The 21,151-nt window shown below is 46.6% G+C and overlaps 1 protein-coding gene across 7 annotated transcripts in view; it reads right to left on the reverse strand.

The window, feature by feature from the left end:
- The window catches only part of LOC148064607 (RNA binding protein fox-1 homolog 2-like), a 38,205-nt gene that overhangs the window by 3,758 nt on the left and 13,296 nt on the right, over nucleotides 1-21,151 (reverse strand). The window contains exons 2-11 of one of the 7 annotated variants that reach the window (XM_087809916.1): nucleotides 18,661-18,711; nucleotides 11,751-11,945; nucleotides 11,423-11,593; nucleotides 10,504-10,557; nucleotides 10,329-10,421; nucleotides 5,331-5,418; nucleotides 5,211-5,267; nucleotides 4,996-5,149; nucleotides 3,488-3,530; nucleotides 2,977-3,019 (exon numbers count right to left, since the gene is read on the reverse strand). In XM_087809916.1, coding sequence (XP_087666042.1) covers nucleotides 2,993-3,019; nucleotides 3,488-3,530; nucleotides 4,996-5,149; nucleotides 5,211-5,267; nucleotides 5,331-5,418; nucleotides 10,329-10,421; nucleotides 10,504-10,557; nucleotides 11,423-11,593; nucleotides 11,751-11,945; nucleotides 18,661-18,711 — 933 coding nt within the window. In that variant the 3' untranslated portion in view covers nucleotides 2,977-2,992. Of the gene's footprint in view, nucleotides 1-2,976; nucleotides 3,020-3,487; nucleotides 3,531-4,995; nucleotides 5,150-5,210; nucleotides 5,268-5,330; nucleotides 5,419-10,328; nucleotides 10,422-10,503; nucleotides 10,558-11,422; nucleotides 11,594-11,750; nucleotides 11,946-14,719; nucleotides 14,930-17,968; nucleotides 18,095-18,660; nucleotides 18,712-21,151 lie in introns of those variants that run through there. The other 6 variants (XM_087809914.1, XM_087809915.1, XM_087809913.1 and 3 more) reach the window with 6 other exon arrangements.

Genomic DNA, 21,151 nt, shown 5'->3' on the forward strand with positions numbered 1-21,151 from the left:
GTCCACCTGTGAGTCGGTGTTACGAGGACACACTGGTCCACCTGTGAGTCGGTGTTAGGAGGACACACTGGTCCACCTGTGAGTAGGTGTTACGAGGAAACACTGGTCCACGTGTGATTCGGTGTTATGAGGACACACTGGTCCACCTGTGAGTCGGTGTTACGAGGAAACACTGGTCCACGTGTGATTCGGTGTTATGAGGACACACTGGTCCACATGTGAGTCGGTGTTACGAGGACACACTGGTCCACGTGTGAGTTGGTGTTACGAGGACACACTGGTCCACGTGTGAGTTGGTGTTACGAGGACACACTGGTCCACGTGTGAGTCGGTATTAGGAGGACACACTGGTCCACCTGTGAGTCAGTGTTACGAGGACACACTGGTCCACGTGTGAGTTGGTGTTACAAGGACACACTGGTCCACGTGTGAGTCGGTGTTTTACGAGGACACACTGGTGCACCTGTGAGTCTGTGTTTTACGAGGACACACTGTTCCACGTGTGAGTCGGTGTTACGAGGACACACTGGTCCACCTGTGAGTCAGTGTTACGAGGACACACTGGTCCACGTGTGAGTCAGTGTTTTACGAGGACACACTGGTCCACCTGTGAGTCAGTGTTACGAGGACACACTGGTCCACGTGTGAGTCAGTGTTTTACAAGGACACACTGGTCCACGTGTGAATCGGTGTTACGAGGACACACTGGTCCACGTGTGAGTCGGTGTTTTACGAGGACACACTGGTCCACGTGTGAATCGGTGTTACGAGGACACACTGGTCCACGTGTGAATCGGTGTTACGAGGACACACTGGTCCACGTGTGAATCGGTGTTACGAGGACACACTGTTCCACGTGTGAGTCGGTGTTATGAGGACATACTGGTCCACCTGTGAGTCGGTGTCTTACGAGGACACACTGGTCCACCTGTGAGTCTGTGTTTTACGAGGACACACTGGTCCACCTGTGAGTCGGTGTTACGAGGACACACTGGTCCACCTGTGAGTCAGTGTTACGAGGACACACTGGTCCACGTGTGAGTCAGTGTTTTACGAGGACACACTGGTCGACGTGTGAATCGGTGTTACGAGGACACACTGGTCCACGTGTGAGTCGGTATTACGAGGACAAACTGGTCCACGTGTGAGTCGGTGTTAGGAGGACACACTGGTCCACCTGTGAGTCGGTGTTTTACGAGGACACACTGTTCCACGTGTGAGTCGGTGTGACGAGGACACACTGGTCCACCTGTGAGTCTGTGTTTTACGAGGCCACACTGGTCATACTGTGAGTCGGTGTTTTACGAGGACACACTGCTCCACGTGTGAGTCTGTGTTACGAGGACAAACTGGTCCACGTGTGAGTCGGTGTTTTACGAGGACACACTGGTCCACGTGTGAATCGGTGTTACGAGGACACACTGGTCCACGTGTGAATCGGTGTTACGAGGACACACTGGTCCACCTGTGAGTCTGTGTTTTACGAGGACACACTGCTCCACGTGTGAGTCTGTGTTACGAGGACACACTGGTCCACCTGTAAGTTGGTGTTACGAGGACACACTGGTCCACCTGTGAGTCAGTGTTACGAGGACACACTGGTCCACGTGTGAGTCGGTGTTATGAGGACAAACTGGTCCACGTGTGAGTCGGTGTTTTACGAGGACACACTGGTCCACGTGTGAATCGGTGTTACGAGGACACACTGGTCCACGTGTGAATCGGTGTTACGAGGACACACTGGTCCACCTGTGAGTCTGTGTTTTACGAGGACACACTGCTCCACGTGTGAGTCTGTGTTACGAGGACACACTGGTCCACCTGTAAGTTGGTGTTACGAGGACACACTGGTCCACCTGTGAGTCAGTGTTACGAGGACACACTGGTCCACGTGTGAGTCGGTGTTATGAGGACACACTGGTCCACGTGTGAGTCAGTGTTACGAGGACACACTGGTCCACCTGTGAGTCAGTGTTATGAGGACACACTGGTACACGTGTGAGTCGGTGTTATGAGGACACACTGGTCCACCTGTGAGTCAGTGTTACGAGGACACACTGGTCCACGTGTGAGTTGGTGTTACGAGGACACACTGGTCCAACTGTGAGTCGGTGTTTTACGAGGACACACTGCTCCACGTGTGAGTCGGTGTTACGAGGACACACTGGTCCACGTGTGAGTCGGTATTACGAGGACAAACTGGTCCACGTGTGAGTCGGTGTTAGGAGGACACACTGGTCCACCTGTGAGTCGGTGTTTTACGAGGACACACTGGTCATACTGTGAGTCGGTGTTTTACGAGGACACACTGCTCCACGTGTGAGTCTGTGTTACGAGGACACACTGGTCCACCTGTAAGTCGGTGTTACGAGGACACACTGGTCCACCTGTGAGTCAGTGTTACGAGGACACACTGGTCCACGTGTGAGTCGGTGTTATGAGGACACACTGGTCCACGTGTGAGTCAGTGTTACGAGGACACACTGGTCCACGTGTGAGTCGGTGTTATGAAGACACACTGGTCCACCTGTGAGTCAGTGTTACGAGGACACACTGGTCCACGTGTGAGTCGGTGTTACGAGGACACACTGGTCCAACTGTGAGTCGGTGTTTTACGAGGACACACTGCTCCACGTGTGAGTCGGTGTTACGAGGACACACTGGTCCACCTGTGAGTCAGTGTTACGAGGACACACTGGTCCACGTGTGAGTCGGTGTTACGAGGACACACTGGTCCACGTGTGAATCGGTGTTACGAGGACACACTGGTCCACGTGTGAGTCGGTGTTACGAGGACACACTGGTCCACGTGTGAGTCTGTGTTACGAGGACACACTGGTCCACGTGTGAGTCAGTGTTACGAGGACACACTCAAGTTAGTAGAAACACCAAAGCAAGTGCATCTGGTATGAACCGCTCTCGTGATTGTCGAGAGCAGGAACACACGCGGTGGCGAAGAGGAGGAAGCGACCCTACCTGAAGATACCTGGGACTACTGACTGAGTCCTGAAACACTAGTCTATAGAGAGAACAGACACAGGTGTGGTCAGGCTGACTACACAACAACACACACACACACACACACGCGCCTCAGAGTAGCCTGTGTGCAAAGAGAGACTTCCTGCGTTTCTACACAACTTCCTGTTTCACACATCATCACGGAGGAAGACAGGGGTCATCAGGTGTCTGACCTTTGACCCTAAACACAGATTCATTTATTTCTGCGGTCACATGATCTGTTGTTAGTGTGTTTCGAATGCTGCCATGAGCACAAGGGTGGATGGAACAGACCATGTGCCCCCCCACAGATATAAGAAGCATCAGCCCCCCCCTCACAGAATCAATCGTGCACGTCTGAAGAGTCTCCGTGCACACAGGCTGCCTGCAGGGGGCGTGAGAGGACTCATGCAGAATCACACCAGGGGGAGCAGAAGAGTGATGGGGGACAGGGGGGTGTGCTGGAGGGCTGGGGGGTGAGTTTACTTACATACAAGTCGGCAGCTCCGTAAAACCCATCTTGATACACCACACTGAGAGAGAGGAGGGGGTGTAGTGGGGGGTGCAGTCAGAGCAGTGCACAGTCCCAGAACCACAGTGAGAGAGAGACAGAGAGAGAGAGAGAGGTAGAGAGCGAGAGAGAGAGACAGGTAGAGAGCGAGAGAGAGAGACAGGTAGAGAGAGAGAGAGAGAGAGAGAGAGAGAGACAGGTAGAGAGAGACAGGTAGAGAGCGAGAGAGAGGGTGAGGTAGAGAGACAGGTAGAGAGAGACAGGTAGAGAGAGAGAGACAGGTAGAGAGAGAGGTAGAGAGACAGGTAGAGAGAGACAGGTAGAGAGCGAGAGAGAGAGACAGGTAGAGAGAGAGGTAGAGAGAGACAGGTAGAGAGAGAGGTAGAGAGACAGGTAGAGAGAGAGGTAGAGAGACAGGTAGAGAAAGACAGTAGTTATTTCACACCCATGCACATGCAGCCAGACTCCATGTGAGCTCAGTAGCTGACCTCTGACCCTCCTCACTCCCGACCTGAGAGGTCAGAGGTCGTAGGAGGACAAGAGTCAAATTGGACAGGAAGTGATGTCAGCGGAGCAGCTGCAGAGCAGACATGGAGGCGGGACTTCTTGTAATTGACACAGCAACGTGCACAGACAGACATGGCAGAGTGATCAGTGTGTGTGTGTGTGTGTTATTTATATCTAATAGTGTGTATGAAATCAAGTAACTCTTATTTATAATTATCAAATTAATTAAAAGTTACTTCTAGTCACATCAAAATATACTTCTACTACTACTTGTGTGTGCGTGTGTGTTTGTACATGTGTATGTGTTTACGTGTGTGTGTTTGTGTTAGTACATGTGTATGTGATTATGTGTGTACTATTCGTACGCGTGTGTGTATGTACATGTTTATGTGTGTACATGTGTGTTTGTACGCCTTTGTGTGTGTATGTGTGTTTATGTGTGTACGTGTGTGTGTGTTTATGTGTGTGTGCGTGTGTGTGTGTTTGCGTGTGTGTGTGTACGTGTGTGTGTATTTGTGTGTGTGTGGGGGTGTGTGTGTGTACGTGTGTGTGTATTTGTGTGTATTTGTGTGTGTGTGCGTGTGTGTGTGTTTGTACGTGTGTGTGTGTGTGCGTGTGTGTGTGTGTGTTTGTACGTGTGTGTGCGTGTGTGTGTGTGTGTGTGGGGGTGCGTGTGTGTGTTTGTTCGTGTGTGTGTGTGGGTGCGTGTGTGTGTTTGTACGTGTGTGTGTGTGCGTGTGTGTGTGTGTACGTGTGTGTGTGTGTGTGTTTGTACGTGTGTGTGCGTGTGTGTGTGTGCGTGTGTGTGTGTTTGTACGTGTGTGTGCGTGCGTGCGTGTGTGTGCGTGCGTGTGTGTGTTTGCGTGTGTGCATGTGTGTGTGCGTGTGTGCGTGTGTGTGTGTGTACGTGTGTGTGCGTGTGTACGTGTGTGTGCGTGTGTGTGTGTGTGTGCGTGTGCACGCGTGGACGCGTCTCTTACCCGGGGTAAGCGGGGATGGCGGCCTGAGGCACAGCCGCCCTCACGGCGCTGTAGACGGGTCGTCCTCGCCCTCGTAAGTGAGCGCCGCGGAAGGCGGCGGCGGCGGCTGCAGTGGCTGCAGTGGTGGCGGCTGAGGGGTACGGGAACCCTGGAACTGAAGAGGCGGCGTTAGAATCCACGAGTGACACACACACACACACACACGGTCTCCTCACCGGCGTAGATCTCCGGGCCGTACACGGCGCCCACCATCGGACTCAACTTCCACCCTGCTGAGAAGACAAGCCTTTGTTGAGACACTGTTTCTTTGAGCGGCGGTGGAGGCGTGTCGTTACCGTAGGGCAGCGCGCTCAGAGCCTCGCCGTTAGGATACGGACTCACGATCTTCTTGTTGGTCATCACTCGGGCCGTGGCGTTGTTCACCTGTGTGTGTGGGACACACCGTCACACACAGACACACAAACACACACTTGTGCGACGCTCCGTGAATGTGTGTGTGTGTGTGAGGATCTGTGTGGTAGTGTAGTAACACTACAAATAATAGTCATAGCAATAACAGTAAGTGTACTATCAGAGGTTCATGTTAGTAGAAAATAATGTCATGGTCATTGTTATGGTTGTAGCAGCTGCACTAGTACTCATCGTAGTACTTGTTGCAGTAGTTGCATAAGTAAAAGTAGTTGTAGTAAATAGTAGAAGCATGAGTAAAACATGTATTCGTAGTTCAAGTCTTAATCATATACTACAGTATACAGTTCATCTAATAGTTATATTTGTAGCAGCAGTAGTGGTAGTAAAAGTACTTGATGTGATAGTAGTAGTAGTAGTAAAAAGTGTCTTAAGTATTAATCATACTATTAGTAGTAAAAAAATAATGTCTGAGATTGAATAAAAGCCGTAATATCAGCAGAAATACTAGTACTTGTTTTGATAGTAATGGTGGTAAAAGTATTCTTTAGTAATCTTAGTAGTAGTATGCGCAGTAGAGGTGGTGAAAGTGAAGTAGAACTCATTGACCGATTAGCAAGAGTAGTTCAGTACCACGGACCTGTGGTGATATTGCAATAATACTTGTATATTCTTCTTATACTTGTGTGTAGTAAGTTGTATATTTTAATTTCTCATATCAGACGGTTGCCGTGACGACAACCTCTTCCTCCCGGTTACGTGTTGAGGTGAGCTGTTTCGTGTTTGACCTTTTGACCCTTGTGTGGCGGCTCATGCAGCATGGCGACCAGACGATCACATGCACGTGGAAACACGACATCGAACCGGGGTCAGCGGGCGGTCGGCGCGACCTCCGCCGACACGCACGACCTCCGACCTAAAACAAATCTGCCCCGAAAAAACAACCAAACCAGGAGAAAAAACGAGTGCAGACACGAGCATCACATGACCAAGTGCGTCTACGACAGCCAATCAGCAAGACTCGCTCAGACCCCGAGGATGGAGGGATGCAGGTGAAGACGCCACGGAAATCAAACACACAACTGAAGTGAATCATTCGGGTGACGCCTGAGTGACGGGAGGATGGAGGGAGTGAAGAGAGAGAGAGAGAGAGAGAGTCCTGGTTCCTTCAGGCAGTAAGACCACGACACTACGACTACTGCTGCAGACACACAAACACCAGTCAGAGAAACACAACAGCATAGACCCCCCCGACCCGCTGGACCCCCCAAAAAACAAGACATCAGGGGGCGATGAGTGATGATGACACACAGGTAGTTGGTCCAGTTTTCTATGATGCTGCATGGAGTCCTACAAGTCCCAGCGAGTCCTACAAGTCCCACTGAGTCCTACAACCCTAGTATCAGATATAATGTTGTGTTCGTGCGACTTTCTTAAGACTTGTGCAGTCAATGAATCCAGTTGTTGGACTCGGCGTGTTTGGAGTGAGTCCTACAGACCTGGGTGAGTCTCTAAAGACATCTTTATATTGGAGGGAATCACTCAAAACTGTTTGACTCACATGTGTCTGTATGTGTGTGTTGTGAGACTCGTTTAAAGGGCCGTTTCCTTAAGGTGATTGACAGATGTTGGACTCCCGTGTGTGTGTGTGTGAGTGTTGTGAGACTCGTTTGAAGGGCCGTTTCCTTAAGGTGATTGACAGATGTTGGACTCACATGTGTGTGTGTGTGTGTGTTGTGAGACTCGTTTGAAGGGCCGTTTCCTTAAGGTGATTGACAGATGTTGGACTCACATGTGTGTGTGTGTGTGTGTGTGTGTGTGTGTTGTGAGACTCATTTGAAGGGGCGTCTACTTGAAGGTGATTGACAGATGTTGGACTCACATGTGTGTGTGTTGTGAGACTCGTTTGAAGGGGCGTCTACGTGAAGGATGATTGACAGATGTTGGACTCACATGTGTGTGTGTGTGTTGTGAGACTCGTTTGAAGGGGCGTGTACTTGAAGGATGATTGACAGATGTTGGACTCACATGTGTGTGTGTGTGTTGTGAGACTCGTTTGAAGGGGCGTCTACGTGAAGGATGATTGACAGATGTTGGACTCACATGTGTGTGTGTGTGTTGTGAGACTCGTTTGAAGGGGCGTCTACGTGAAGGATGATTGACAGATGTTGGACTCACATGTGTGTGTGTGTGTTGTGAGACTCGTTTGAGGGGCGTCTACGTAAAGGATGATTGACAGATGTTGGACTCACGTGTGTGTGTGTGTGTTGTGAGACTCGTTTGAGGGGGCGTCTACGTAAAGGATGATTGACAGATGTTGGACTCACGTGTGTGTGTGTGTTGTGAGACTCGTTTGAAGGGGCGTCTACGTGAAGGATGATTGACAGATGTTGGACTCACGTGTGTGTGTGTGTTGTGAGACTCGTTTGAAGGGGTGTCTAAGTGAAGGATGATTGACAGATGTTGGACTCACGACAACATGAGAGAAGGATCAGGCTGCAGAGGTGAGAACAGTCACTCATTCACAGTGTTGATGATCAGTTGTTTTTGTTGGGGGGGGGTTGTGTGTGTGGGGGGGAGGGGGTGTCAGATGTACACAACTTACCATCGGAGGTGGAACAGCGAGCGGTTACCATGGAGACTGACGACAACACACAGAGGTCGTCAGGGAAACAGAAAAAATATAATAAATAAAAGGACAAACAATCCTAGAAACAAAAATGAAGACTACAGAAGAGCCCCCCCGACATGTTACACACATGTACACACACAGACAGTTACACACGTGTACACACTCACGCAGTTACACACATGTACACAACTGTACACACACACAGAGATACATGAATCACAAGCCTGAGCGAGTTCAGAGTCTCGTTACTTTGATCAGAGCTGTGAGTGTTGACGACAGACACACACACACACACACACACACACACACACACACACACACACACACACACACACACACACACACACACACACACACACACACACACACACACACACACACACACACACACACACACACACACACTTCCTTCAGTCAAGAAAACATTATGTCATCAGCGCTGACATGAATGCAAAAGTGAAGAAGGCTAAAAGAAAGAATGTTTTGTCGTCACTTGTACGACAACCACGACAATTATTTCTTCTTGTTTTCAAAGCAACAGATGAAGAACCAAAAATATATTTTCGCGAACGTAGCCATTAGCTCAGAGAGCGGGGTTAGCCTTAGCGGTTGCTAACTAGCGCGGTCCTTACGACTATAGAGACGACAGGTGTGAGAATGGAGGACACACACTCGCACAATTACACACACTCACAGTCGTTAGCTAAGCTAACACCAAACATCTTATTTGATTTGATTGTTTTCTGTAACTTTCGACTTTACAACTGTTCAAATGTCTTAATTGTTTCAATCTGTTGTGATGCTAGTAATGCTAACGGTTAGCTAATGTTATGATGCTCTTCGAAGCCGTTTTTAAATACATTTAAAACCAACTTTATGAAATTTCAATGTCATAATTGTTTCAATCTTTTGCTAGAGATAAAATTAAAAATATATTTAAAGTTACTTTGTGATGTTTTTTCATGTCATAATTGCGTCGATCTGTTGCGTTGCTAGTGACGCTAACAATAAGCTAATGCTAATATGCGCTTCACAGCTGTATTTTCTTTCATTTTAAAACTAACTTTGTTATTGTTTTTTGTTTATTCATTTTAAACTGACTTTGTAACTTTTCAAATGTCATAATTGCTTCGGTCTGTTGCGATGCTAGCCATGCTAACGGTAAGCTAATGCTATGATGCTCGTCACCGCTGTCTTTAAATTAATTGTAAAACAAACTTTGTGACATTTTAAATGTTATCGTTTTTTTGTTTATTCATTTTAAACTGACTTTGTAACTTTTCAAATGTCATAGTTGCGACGCTAGCAATGCTAACAGTTAGCTGATGCTAAGATGCTCTTCACAGCTGTTATGATAGTTTTATGATAGTATCGTGGAGACAATCTAACGACAACAGTTTTTTAAGAGCGAGTCTGGACCAATGACTACCAACGGACGAGTGAAGGTTCAAGTCTTTGGTCACACACATCCCTTCACTCCCCCTCACACAGGTCCGAGGTCCGACCCGGTCATGCTAAAGAACCCGGTGCTGAAGACATGCGTCCAGGTCCGACCATGCTGTCTACAGCTACTCATGCTGGACCCGGTCCAGTCCCGCGTCCCTCACACCACAACACATTTCAGAGTTCCCGCCCCGTTGGGAAGACTCTGAAATGAAAGCGGGTCGTACTGCGACACCACCTGGTCACGTCATGCAACCCAGACTTGGACACCAGAACCACAGAACATGCAGGTGACACAGACCACTTGTGCGACTCATGCAGAACCAGATGAGGAACCGTCGGCTTGCTGACTGACTGACGCAGAGTCTCGCACACATACAGGGTCCCGGGAGGACTGGTCGCTCCACACGGGTCCACACGGGTCCACCGGGCCTCGGTTCTGCTTCAGCGCTCACTCAGACTCACACTCGCCGCTAACAAGCTCCTGCGGCAACACGAGTGGAACGTGACACGTGGATGAAGCACAAACATTAATAGCTCAGACTTGGTTTTTGATTCCGGGGGCAGAGAAGTGAGCTGAGCTAAGACACAGAAGCTTCACATGCTGCCACTAGACTTGTATTTGGAACCTTCATGCGTTTCCCAGCATGCATCTGTGAACACAAGTGCCGCCACGACAAGTTAAAAAAAAAAAAAAAAGGAGGTCACGAAACAGCCCGAACTCAAACGCTACAGCAGGAGGAAGAACATGCTGGTGTCGCTGCCCCCCGAGGACCTGCGGGGAGGTCTTGCAGCAGAGGACCAGGCAGTGATTCTACCACAGGATCTACAGTGACCAGGCAGGAGTTACCTCGATCTTACGACCTTCCACCAGCGTGCCGTGGAGCTTCTCGCGGGCCTTCTCCGCGTCGGCGCTGGCCTCGAAGGTCACGAAGCCGAAGCCCTGAGGTCAGAGAGGGGTCAGGGTTCATGTCGCACAGAACCACACCAACCGATCAAGAGGTCAAAAGGTCAGATCAACTCACCTTGGAGCCGCGCTCGTTGAAAATGATTTCTACGTCAAGAATCTTCCCAAATTGCTGCAAGAAAATGAGACGAATGAATCAATCTTAACTATATGTGTTGTTTATATATATATATATATATATATATATATATATATTCATTTGTTACAAACACAAGAGAAACTAAACATAAATATGGATCATTTGAAAGAAACAGATCAACACGACACACTTTATATCTTGAAAAGATGAAGTAACTTAATATAAATACATATATTAAAATATAATAATAAAGTAATGACCACAATAAAAATAGCATTTATTTAACATATCAACAAATAAAAATAAAAGGAATAAATCAATATATAACGTTAAAAACAGATGGAAGACGAACGACTGACTCAAGAGAAACTCAAGTAGATAAATGGAAAAGATGTGTTCATTATTTTTTATATTTTAGTTTATTCTAATTTAAGGAGAGATTTGTATGAAGAACATCCAGCAAAGATGTTCAAACTAGTTGGTGGAACAAGTTTGATACTTGTACCGGCCACCAGGAGTCGCTCTCACACCATTTTACACTACTTTGTTTTGGAAGCTCAGGTTAGTCTTTAGAGCACCACACACACGTATACACACACGCATGCACACACACATTATTTTGGAACATTAATATGCACAGACACACGCACAATCATACACACACACCCACATATACACACACACACACTCATAGGCAAGTGTACACACATAATCACTCTTACAAATGTACACACACTCACACACCCATGTATACACACACAAACAAACACGCATACACACACTCACAAATGTACACACACACACACACTCACACACACACTTACACACACACTCACTCACATACACACAATCACACACTTAAAAATGTACACACTGACATATACACACACACACTCACCCCAAACATCTGCCTCAGGTCGGGGTCTCTGAAGCGGAAGGGGATGTTGGACACGTGCAGTCGTTTGGGCGTCCCCTTGGCTTCGGAGGAGTCCTCGGGGGACCCCACCGATGACCCCCCAGCACTGCACTGCACCCCCGCCTCGCCCTGGGACCCCTCCTCTGACTTGGCCTGCAGACCAGAGAGTGGGTCAGTCACGCATCATCGGTGATGACATCACCACATGAGAACACAAGTTAAAGAGTGAACGATGCACCGCCAGCAGGGGGCGCCGACCTGCTCCAATAAATGTCATGATGTAAACCACATGTCGGGCGTTGGAACTCACGCTCGTGCTGGCGTTGCCGGCGGCGACTCCGTTGGCGGCCCCCAGCTCCGCCGCGCTCTGGCCCGCGGCGCCAAACATGGCCGCCGCTACGAACTCCGCCCCCGGCAGCCCGTTTTGAGGAGGGGGAGGGGGCGGGAAGGGCGAGAAGGGCTGGGCCACCAGACCGTCGGGTCCTCCTGAGGAGTCCTGGGAGCCCTGAGGGAGGAGAAGATGGGGGGTCACCGTCAGAGGGTCACCGTGAACCGGTGGATGATGCGCTCAACACGACCATATAAGGAGAGGTTAGCCGCGCTAGCAACTTAGCATCAGTAGAAGAAGAGTTAAAACAGAGGGTCCTCCTGATCATGATTCAACCTCTAGCCAATCACGCGACTCACGGACGATCACATGACTGTTTCGGTCCAGTAGCTCTGTGCTCTGTTGGTGATGTCTGGTGTCACTATTACACCAACGTTTATATAGTGAATTTAAAAGACTATTGATTAAAACATATTCATTTAACTCATTTTAATTGTTGGAATTAAAACGTAAATACTTTTAAGTCCATGAGGAGGTTCAAGCGATGAACCGTTGCCACGGCAACCAAGACTTGATCCATCAAAACAACAACAAGTCCCGATGCACATCTGTCAATCAAAGCTTCCTCGTTAAGAACCATCAGAGATTCCTGCGCCAGAGCAGAACTGCCCTACAAGGCTGCTCATCTGGTCGGGGGGGGAGGAAGGGGGGAGGAAGGGGGGAGGAAGGGGGGTGATAGGAAAAAAGTAATAACGGAAAAAGAAGAGGAGGGGGAAGACGGTGAAAGGGATTATGGGAAAACCGTTACGCTCTACTAACAATCGAGGAGACACAAACTTTCCACGAGGGTCCGGATTAGAGACGGTCACATGACTCGTGCAGACGGTACCTGCAGCGACCTGTCAATCATCCGTGCCACTCTTTATATGGTCGAAGAATCCAGAAGCTCCCTGAGAACCAATCAGAGTCTTTTTTTTTCTTCTAGTCCAACCTTTTTTCCAGATGTAGCAACACATCTGTAAGTGTGTTTGTTTCTTAGTGTACTGAGGCATTGTAGTATTACCCATAATACACTTGGATGGTCTTCCTTTCCTCAAGATAATTACGTATTATTGTCATCATTATTGTCGTATCATGTCATTTTTATAATGCACGTCGTTTTTAACTATTAAAGTAATAATTAAATATATATATATATATATATATATATATTTATAATCCATAAGATCTGTGAGAAACTGAAGAAGATTTCTTGCTTCAACTATTCAAAGGCAGAGAACGGTCGACTCCCTCCGTGAAAATATTTCTGTCCATGCGAAGCTCATCTGTCGACAAGATGTTGGACCAGGACTTTACTGAAGGAGGCGAACTTCAGAAGTCAACTGGTCCTTGATGTGTTGTTCATTTGCAAACAGTGACCCGGGTTATCTGATGTTTGGCTTCTGGATTCTGCTAGTGCTAGCATGTTAGCACATGCTTTTGCCACTAGCCTGTAAAGTTGGTAATGGTATGTAAGGTGAATACGTTAGCACTAGCAGGAACTGTGAGCATGTTAGCACTAGCAAGTAGTAAAAAAAATAGCGCTAGCATGTAGTAAAATCCTGTTAGCTCTAGCAGCAAGCTAGTGCTAGCAGGAACCATGAGCAAGTTAAGGCAGGCATGCAATATAAACATGTTAGCACTAGCAGCAACTGAAAGAATATCAGCACTGACAGGAGTCATAAGCATGATAGCATTAGCATTTAGTAAAAACATGTTAGCATGAGTATGTACTAAAAAAATGCTAGCACTAGCATGTAGCAAAAAACACAATAGGACTAGCAGGAACCCTAGCATTTTAGCACTACCATGTAGTATAAATATGTTGTACTAGCAGAAACCATAAGCATGTAGTATAAATATGTTTTACTAGAAGAAACCATGAGCATGGTAGCACTAGCATGTAGTATAAATATGTTGCACTAGCAGAAACCATGAACATGTTAGCACTAGCATGCAGTGTAAATATGTTGCACTAGCAGAAACCATGAGCATGTTAGCAATAGCATGTAGTATAACTATGTTGCACAAGTAGGAACCATGAACATGTTAGCATTAGCATGTAGTACAACATGCTAGCACAAGCAGGAACCATGCACATGTTAGCATTAGCATGTAGAATAAATATGTTGCACTAGCAGAAACCATGAGCATGTTAGCACTAGCGTTTATAAAAAAAACAGTAGCACTAGGTGGAACCGCCAGCATATCAGCGCCGAACAGACCTGAGCAGGTAAAAACTAGCAGGAGCCGCGAGCATGTTAGCACAGGCGTGTTGTGCGAAGATGCTAGCACTGGCAAGAGTAACATGTTAGCATTAGCACTTGTAAAAGGTTTCCCATAGTGTGGTGAAGATGGAGGCTCACAGTCCTGAGCTGGACTTGGTTTGGACCACCACACCGCGAAGTCCACCTGTCGCACACGTGTGCTCGCTCGCACATCACACACGTGTGCTCGCTCGCACATCACACACGTGTGCTCGCGTCCTCGTAAACGTAAATCCAGCGACACAAGGACAGGTGAGGGAGACGTTTGTCTTCAGGACATGACGACACTCGTCCTACACCTTGTGCACACAACACACACACACCCACACACACACACACACAACGAGGCGCCTGCAGGTGTTTGTTGACGACCAACAGAAGACGCCGTCCTGTGATATCATCAACGCGGGTCCACGGGAACCCTCGTCAAGTCCCTGAAAATCCTGGCTCTTCTTAGTGAGGTCGAGGGGGCAGCAGCCCCGGCTCAGACGCCCAGTCTAGACTCTGAGACGCGTCTTGACGGCGCCGTTCGTGGCGACACAAGCTGAGAGACGCAGCGCCTCCGATGATTGACAGGTATCCTTGTGGGACGCAGAGCTGACGCTGCAACCCTGGAAAGCTGGGAGAAGCGTCGTCGGGACTCACCGGCAGCAGAGCTGGGTAATAAAGTCCCATCATTCTCTGACCCGGCGAGAAGAACTGCGACCAGTCCGAGCGTCTCCCGTCTTCTGCCGGACCATGAGTCAGTCCTGGTCCACCCTGCGAGTCTCCCTCCTCATGCCCTGGTCCCCGTCACTCTGGTCCCCCCGGGTCCTCCCTGACGGGTCCTCCCTGACAGCTCGTCTCAGCTTCTGTCCGAGGTCTGGTCCTCCTGCTCCCTCATGTCCCGCCTCTCGCTAACTCTCCCTCCCTCTGTTCCTCCTCCGTTCATTTGTCAAAGAAAAGGTGGATTTTCTCCGGGTCCGGTTCCAGCGGCGTCGCCAGGCGTCTTCGGAGACGACAGGACGCTGCCGCAGTTTCCACTCGGGCGAGGCCGGAACTCTGCGCAAAATAAAAAAAATCCCTGATGCCGAGCTTTTGGTGGAGTTTGTGCTGAGTCGGGCTCGGAGGCCGGTCCGGAGGGAAGGAGGGCGGGATAAGTGGCTGGTGGGGGGACGGGGGGGGGGGAGCGTGGCGGCCAGAGATAACAGGATGAGCAGATAAGTGGATGACGGCGGGTGAGAAAGAGGCAGGGATGGTGGGATTAGGCCTGTGAGTGAGGAGGATGAACGGATGATCGCGGGATTAGACTGGACGCTGTGATAACACTAGTGACTGGACACACACTAGTGACTGGACACACACTGTTGTGATAACACTAGTGACTGGACACACACTAGTGACTGGACACACACTGTTGTGATAACACCAGTGACTGGACACACACTAGTGACTGGACACACACTGTTGTGATAACACCAGTGACTGGACACACACTAGTGACTGGACACACACTGTTGTGATAACATCACACCGGTGACTGGACACACACTAGTGACTGGACACACACTTTTGTGATCACACCGGTGACTGGACACACACTAGTGACTGGACACACACTGTTGTGATCACACCAGTCACTGGACACACACTAGTGACTGGACACACACTTTTGTGATCACACCGGTGACTGGACACACACTAGTGACTGGACACACACTTTTGTGATCACACCGGTGACTGGACACACACCAGTGACTGGACACACACTAGTGACAGGACACACACTGTTGTGATAACATCACACCGGTGACTGGACACACACTAGTGACAGGACACACACTGTTGTGATAACATCACACCGGTGACTGGACACACACTAGTGACTGGACACACACTGTTGTGATAACATCACACCGGTGACTGGACACACACTAGTGACTGGACACACACTAGTGACTGGACACACACTAGTGACTGGACACACACTGTTGTGATAACATCACACCGGTGACTGGACACACACTAGTGACTGGACACACACTTTTGTGATCACACCGGTGACTGGACACACACTAGTGACTGGACACACACTTTTGTGATCACACCGGTGACTGGACACACACTAGTGACTGGACACACACTTTTGTGATCACACCGGTGACTGGACACACACCAGTGACTGGACACACACTAGTGACAGGACACACACTGTTGTGATAACATCACACCGGTGACACACTGTTGTGATCACACCGGTGACTGGACACACACTAGTGACTGGACACACACTGTTGTGATCACACCAGTCACTGGACACACACTAGTGACTGGACACACACTTTTGTGATAACATCACACCGGTGACTGGACACACACTAGTGACTGGACACACACTTTTGTGACACTGTTGTGATCACACCGGTGACTGGACACACACTAGTGACTGGACACACACTGTTGTGATCACACCAGTCACTGGACACACACTAGTGACTGGACACACACTTTTGTGATAACATCACACCGGTGACTGGACACACACTAGTGACTGGACACACACTTTTGTGATCACACCGGTGACTGGACACACACTTTTGTGATCACACCGGTGACTGGACACACACTAGTGACTGGACACACACTTTTGTGATCACACCGGTGACTGGACACACACCAGTGACTGGACACACACTAGTGACAGGACACACACTGTTGTGATAACATCACACCGGTGACTGGACACACACTGTTGTGATCACACCAGTCACTGGACACACACTAGTGACTAGACACACACTAGTGACTGGACACACACTAGTGACAGGACACACACTGTTGTGATAACATCACACCGGTGACTGGACACACACTGTTGTGATCACACCAGTCACTGGACACACACCGGTGACTGGACACACACCAGTGACTGGACACACACTAGTGACAGGACACACACTGTTGTGATAACATCACACCGGTGACTGGACACACACTAGTGACTGGACACACACTGTTGTGATCACACCGGTGACTGGACGCACACTGGACTTACAGTAGAAAGGAATAAAAAACAACACAATATAAATGTGTGCGACTGTTGGAATTAAATCCTAGTTTACTTGTATGTTTTTGTTTTTTGTTTACATTTGACAAAAACACAAACTGAAGCTAAAATAAAGAAACAAAATAGTCGATTCTTTATAATGAAAATAAATCAGTGGCATAAGAATATTATGTATTGATATAAATGTTAAAACTGTTTTAAGCATCGAGTTTTTTAATAATTAAATTTAATAATTAGTTTCACATCCAAATTTTTGCCAATAATATTTTCCGAAATTATTTTTCTTTACACAGAGTTTTATATTTTAATTCCAATAATTCAAAATTTAAATGTTCTAAATTCAATATTTTTGAATTCATAGTCTTTTAAATTCAATATATAAATGTTGGTATAATAGAGTCACCAGACTAAACCAACAGAGCTCAGAGCTACTGGATCAATGAGTTTATCGTCGTCATGTGATCGCACGGCATCACACGATTGGCTGAAAGTTTGATCCAGTAGCTCTGTGCTCCGTTACTTTTGTCTGGTGATTATACCAACATGAATTAATTATTACATTTCATTTAGAGAATATTTGAACGCTTTCATTTACAAATCAATCCATATTCAAATAATTGAATTGAATTATTGAAAAAAATAATTAAATGCTTTTAAAAAAACAGAAACATCTGAATAAATAGCGAAAAATGATTTTAAACAAGAGGTTGATGTCGAGGTTTAACAAAAAAAACCACTAATATTTTCGGGGTGTTTGGATCTTGGCAGTGATGACGTCACGAGTCGTAGCTACTGATCACTGTTTCCACTCAGTGTTAACTATAACAATAACGAAGGTCTTTAAAAACCATATTTCTCCTCCGTCGTCAACGACGACTCGTCACAGCTCCACCAATCAGGAGGCAGCGTCCGTGGCCTCGCGAGCAGCCATTGAAAGTCAGAAGCACCGCTGGACGTGTCACTCCGAGGTCTGTGGTCGACACTCTCTCACTCCTCAGCAGCAGAAGAAGAAGAAGCTGTGGGTGAGGCGAGGTGAGGAGGGGGGAGGAGGGCGGTCTCTCAGCGCCCTCCTGCGGTGCTGCGGAGTACTGCACCTCTCCGTAAGACGTAAACATTTGAGCTTCTTTTCAACAAACTGAGCTATTTAAGGCGAGGGAACACACACACACACACACACACACACACGCACGCACACACACGCACACACACACACAGCTGCTGTTTGTGTAACCGTCGAGGTCGAGCCTTTGAAAGCCGCCGCCAGAATCTTTCATCACTTCTCTCAGACTCATTTAGAAGAGAAGACCTCAGATGTTCCTTCAACGACGAAGACGAGCAGCCGTTAAACCCGGCCAAGAGTCGGAGACGCGCCCCCTGCGGCCCCGGACGACACTCGTGATCACAGGAGTCACGCGACGGCGAAGGAGGCGTGAGAAGCAGGTTCTCGCCTCAGGAGACCTTCGCTGCTCAAACATCTCCAGACCTGCAAACATTTGCTCTTCTTCTCATCTCAGGTGATCGTCGTCCTCGCCAGCCTTACCTGCGTGAGAGCGGCGTATCCATGGAAACCGGGGTTGAGCGGCTCGTTGTTCTGCGAGAAACCAGAGGGAGAGACGTCAGGAACCCTCACTCGAGAACCAACACCAGGAGGTGGACATTTTAATGATGATAATAATAGTGAGACTCGTTTACATTTAAAGCAAATTAAAACATGTTAAAATGTAAAAACAGAAGCAATGAAAAGTGGATAAAATACCAGAAAATGTTTATATGTTTTATATATATGTTGGGATGGTTAACTATCCTAGTTTACTAGGTTTACTATCCTAGTAAAGAAGGTTTACTGACCTAGTAAGGTAGGTTTACTATCCTAGTAAAGTAGGTTTACTATCCTAGTAAAGTAGGTTTACTATCCTAGTAAAGTAGGTTTACTAACCTAGTAAAGTAGGTTTACTATCCTAGTAAAGTAAAGTAGGTTTACTAACCTAGTAAAGTAGGTTTACTATCCTAGTAAAGTAGGTTTACTATCCTAGTAAAGTAGGTTTACTATACTAGAAAGTAGGTTTACTATCCTAGTAAAGTAGGTATACTAACCTAGTAAAGTAGGTTTACTATCCTAGTAAAGTAGGTTTACTATACTAGAAAGTAGGTTTACTAACCTAGTAAAGTAGGTTTACTATCCTAGTAAAGTAGGTTTACTATACTAGAAAGTAGGTTTACTAACCTAGTAAAGTAGGTTTACTAACCTAGTAAAGTAGGTTAACTATCCTAGTAAAGTAGGTTTACTAACCTAGTAAAGTAGGTTTACTATCCTAGTAAAGTAGGTTTACTATCCTGGTAAAGTAGGTATACTAACCTAGTTTACAACATATAAAAGTGTGTAAAGTATAATTAACATGACGTCAAGAGCTTCAACACTGAAGACACTGATGTGTTAAATGTTGTTTTCAAAAGTCTGTTTATTGATTTATTTTATTGATTTATTTTAATTCTTTACGTACATTAATGTAGTGTTCAGTAGATCATTGAAGAAACATGTTATTTTAATTCTTTACGTACATTAATGTAGTGTTTAGTACATCATTGAAGAAACATGTTATTTTAATTCTTTACGTACATTAATGTAGTGTTTAGTACATCATTGAAGAAACGTGTTATTTTAATTCTTTACGTACATTAATGTAGTGTTTAGTACATCATTGAAGAAACATGTTATTTTAATTCTTTACATACATTAATGTAGTGTTTAGTACATCATTGAAGAAACGTGTTATTTTAATTCTTTACGTACATTAATGTAGTGTTTAGTACATCATTGAAGAAACGTGTTATTTTAATTCTTTACGTACATTAATGTAGTGTTTAGTACATCATTGAAGAAACATGTTATTTTAATTCTTTACATACATTAATGTAGTGTTTAGTACATCATTGAAGAAACGTGTTATTTTAATTCTTTACGTACATTAATGTAGTGTTTAGTACATCATTGAAGAAACGTGTTATTTTAATTCTTTACGTACATTAATGTAGTGTTTAGTACATCATTGAAGAAACATGTTATTTTAATTCTTTACGTACATTAATGTAGTGTTTAGTACATCATTGAAGAAACATGTTATTTTAATTCTTTACGTACATTAATGTAGTGTTTAGTACATCATTGAAGAAACATGTTATTTTAATTCTTTACGTACATTAATGTAGTGTTCAGTACATCATTGAAGAAACATGTTATTTTAATTCTTTACGTACATTAATGTAGTGTTTAGTAGATCATTGAAGAAACATGTTATTTTAATTCTTTACGTACATTAATGTAGTGTTTAGTAGATCATTGAAGAAACGTGTTATTTTAAACCTCAATGTTGTCTTTATCTGCTTGTTTTGGATGAACGTTGTTATTCATTAGTTAATTATTCACATGAATTAATCACATTTATATTCAAGTTATTTACATTAAAATAACAGTTCTGGTCGAGACAAATCAAACAGACAGCGACAGAAAAACTATTTCTAAAAAAGGAAATCAATGAAAGAAAAAGAAAAAGATATTGTTTCTGTTGGAGCGTCACTGACTGATGATCGTGTTGCTGCGAGACTCTGATCTACTGATGATGAAACTCTCGCTCTGACCCGTGGCTCGCCTCGCAGGGACAACAAGACCTCCTGATGGACCCGGGCGAGGAGAGGGAGGAACAGCTTGAGCGTTGGCGAGCGCTGAAGAGTCAACGGACGCGACCCGGTGTTCTGACCCGGAGCTGGCCCGGACCCACTTCCTGCAGCCATTCATTCGGCTGATGAAGGAGGCGTGTGTGAGGAGGAGGCTGGTGCTGACCGGACTGAGGACCAGACTGAGGACCAGACTGAGGACCGGACTGAGGACCAGACTGAGGACCGGACTGAGGACCGGACTGAGGACCAGACTGAGGACCAGACTGAGGACCGGACTGAGGACCAGACTGAGGACCGGACTGAGGACCGGACTGAGGACCGGACTAAGGACCGGACTGAGGACCGGACTGAGGACC

This window comes from Callionymus lyra, chromosome 15, assembly GCF_982586985.1.
Source record: "Callionymus lyra chromosome 15, fCalLyr1.hap1.1, whole genome shotgun sequence".
Lineage (NCBI taxonomy): Eukaryota > Metazoa > Chordata > Actinopteri > Syngnathiformes > Callionymidae > Callionymus > Callionymus lyra.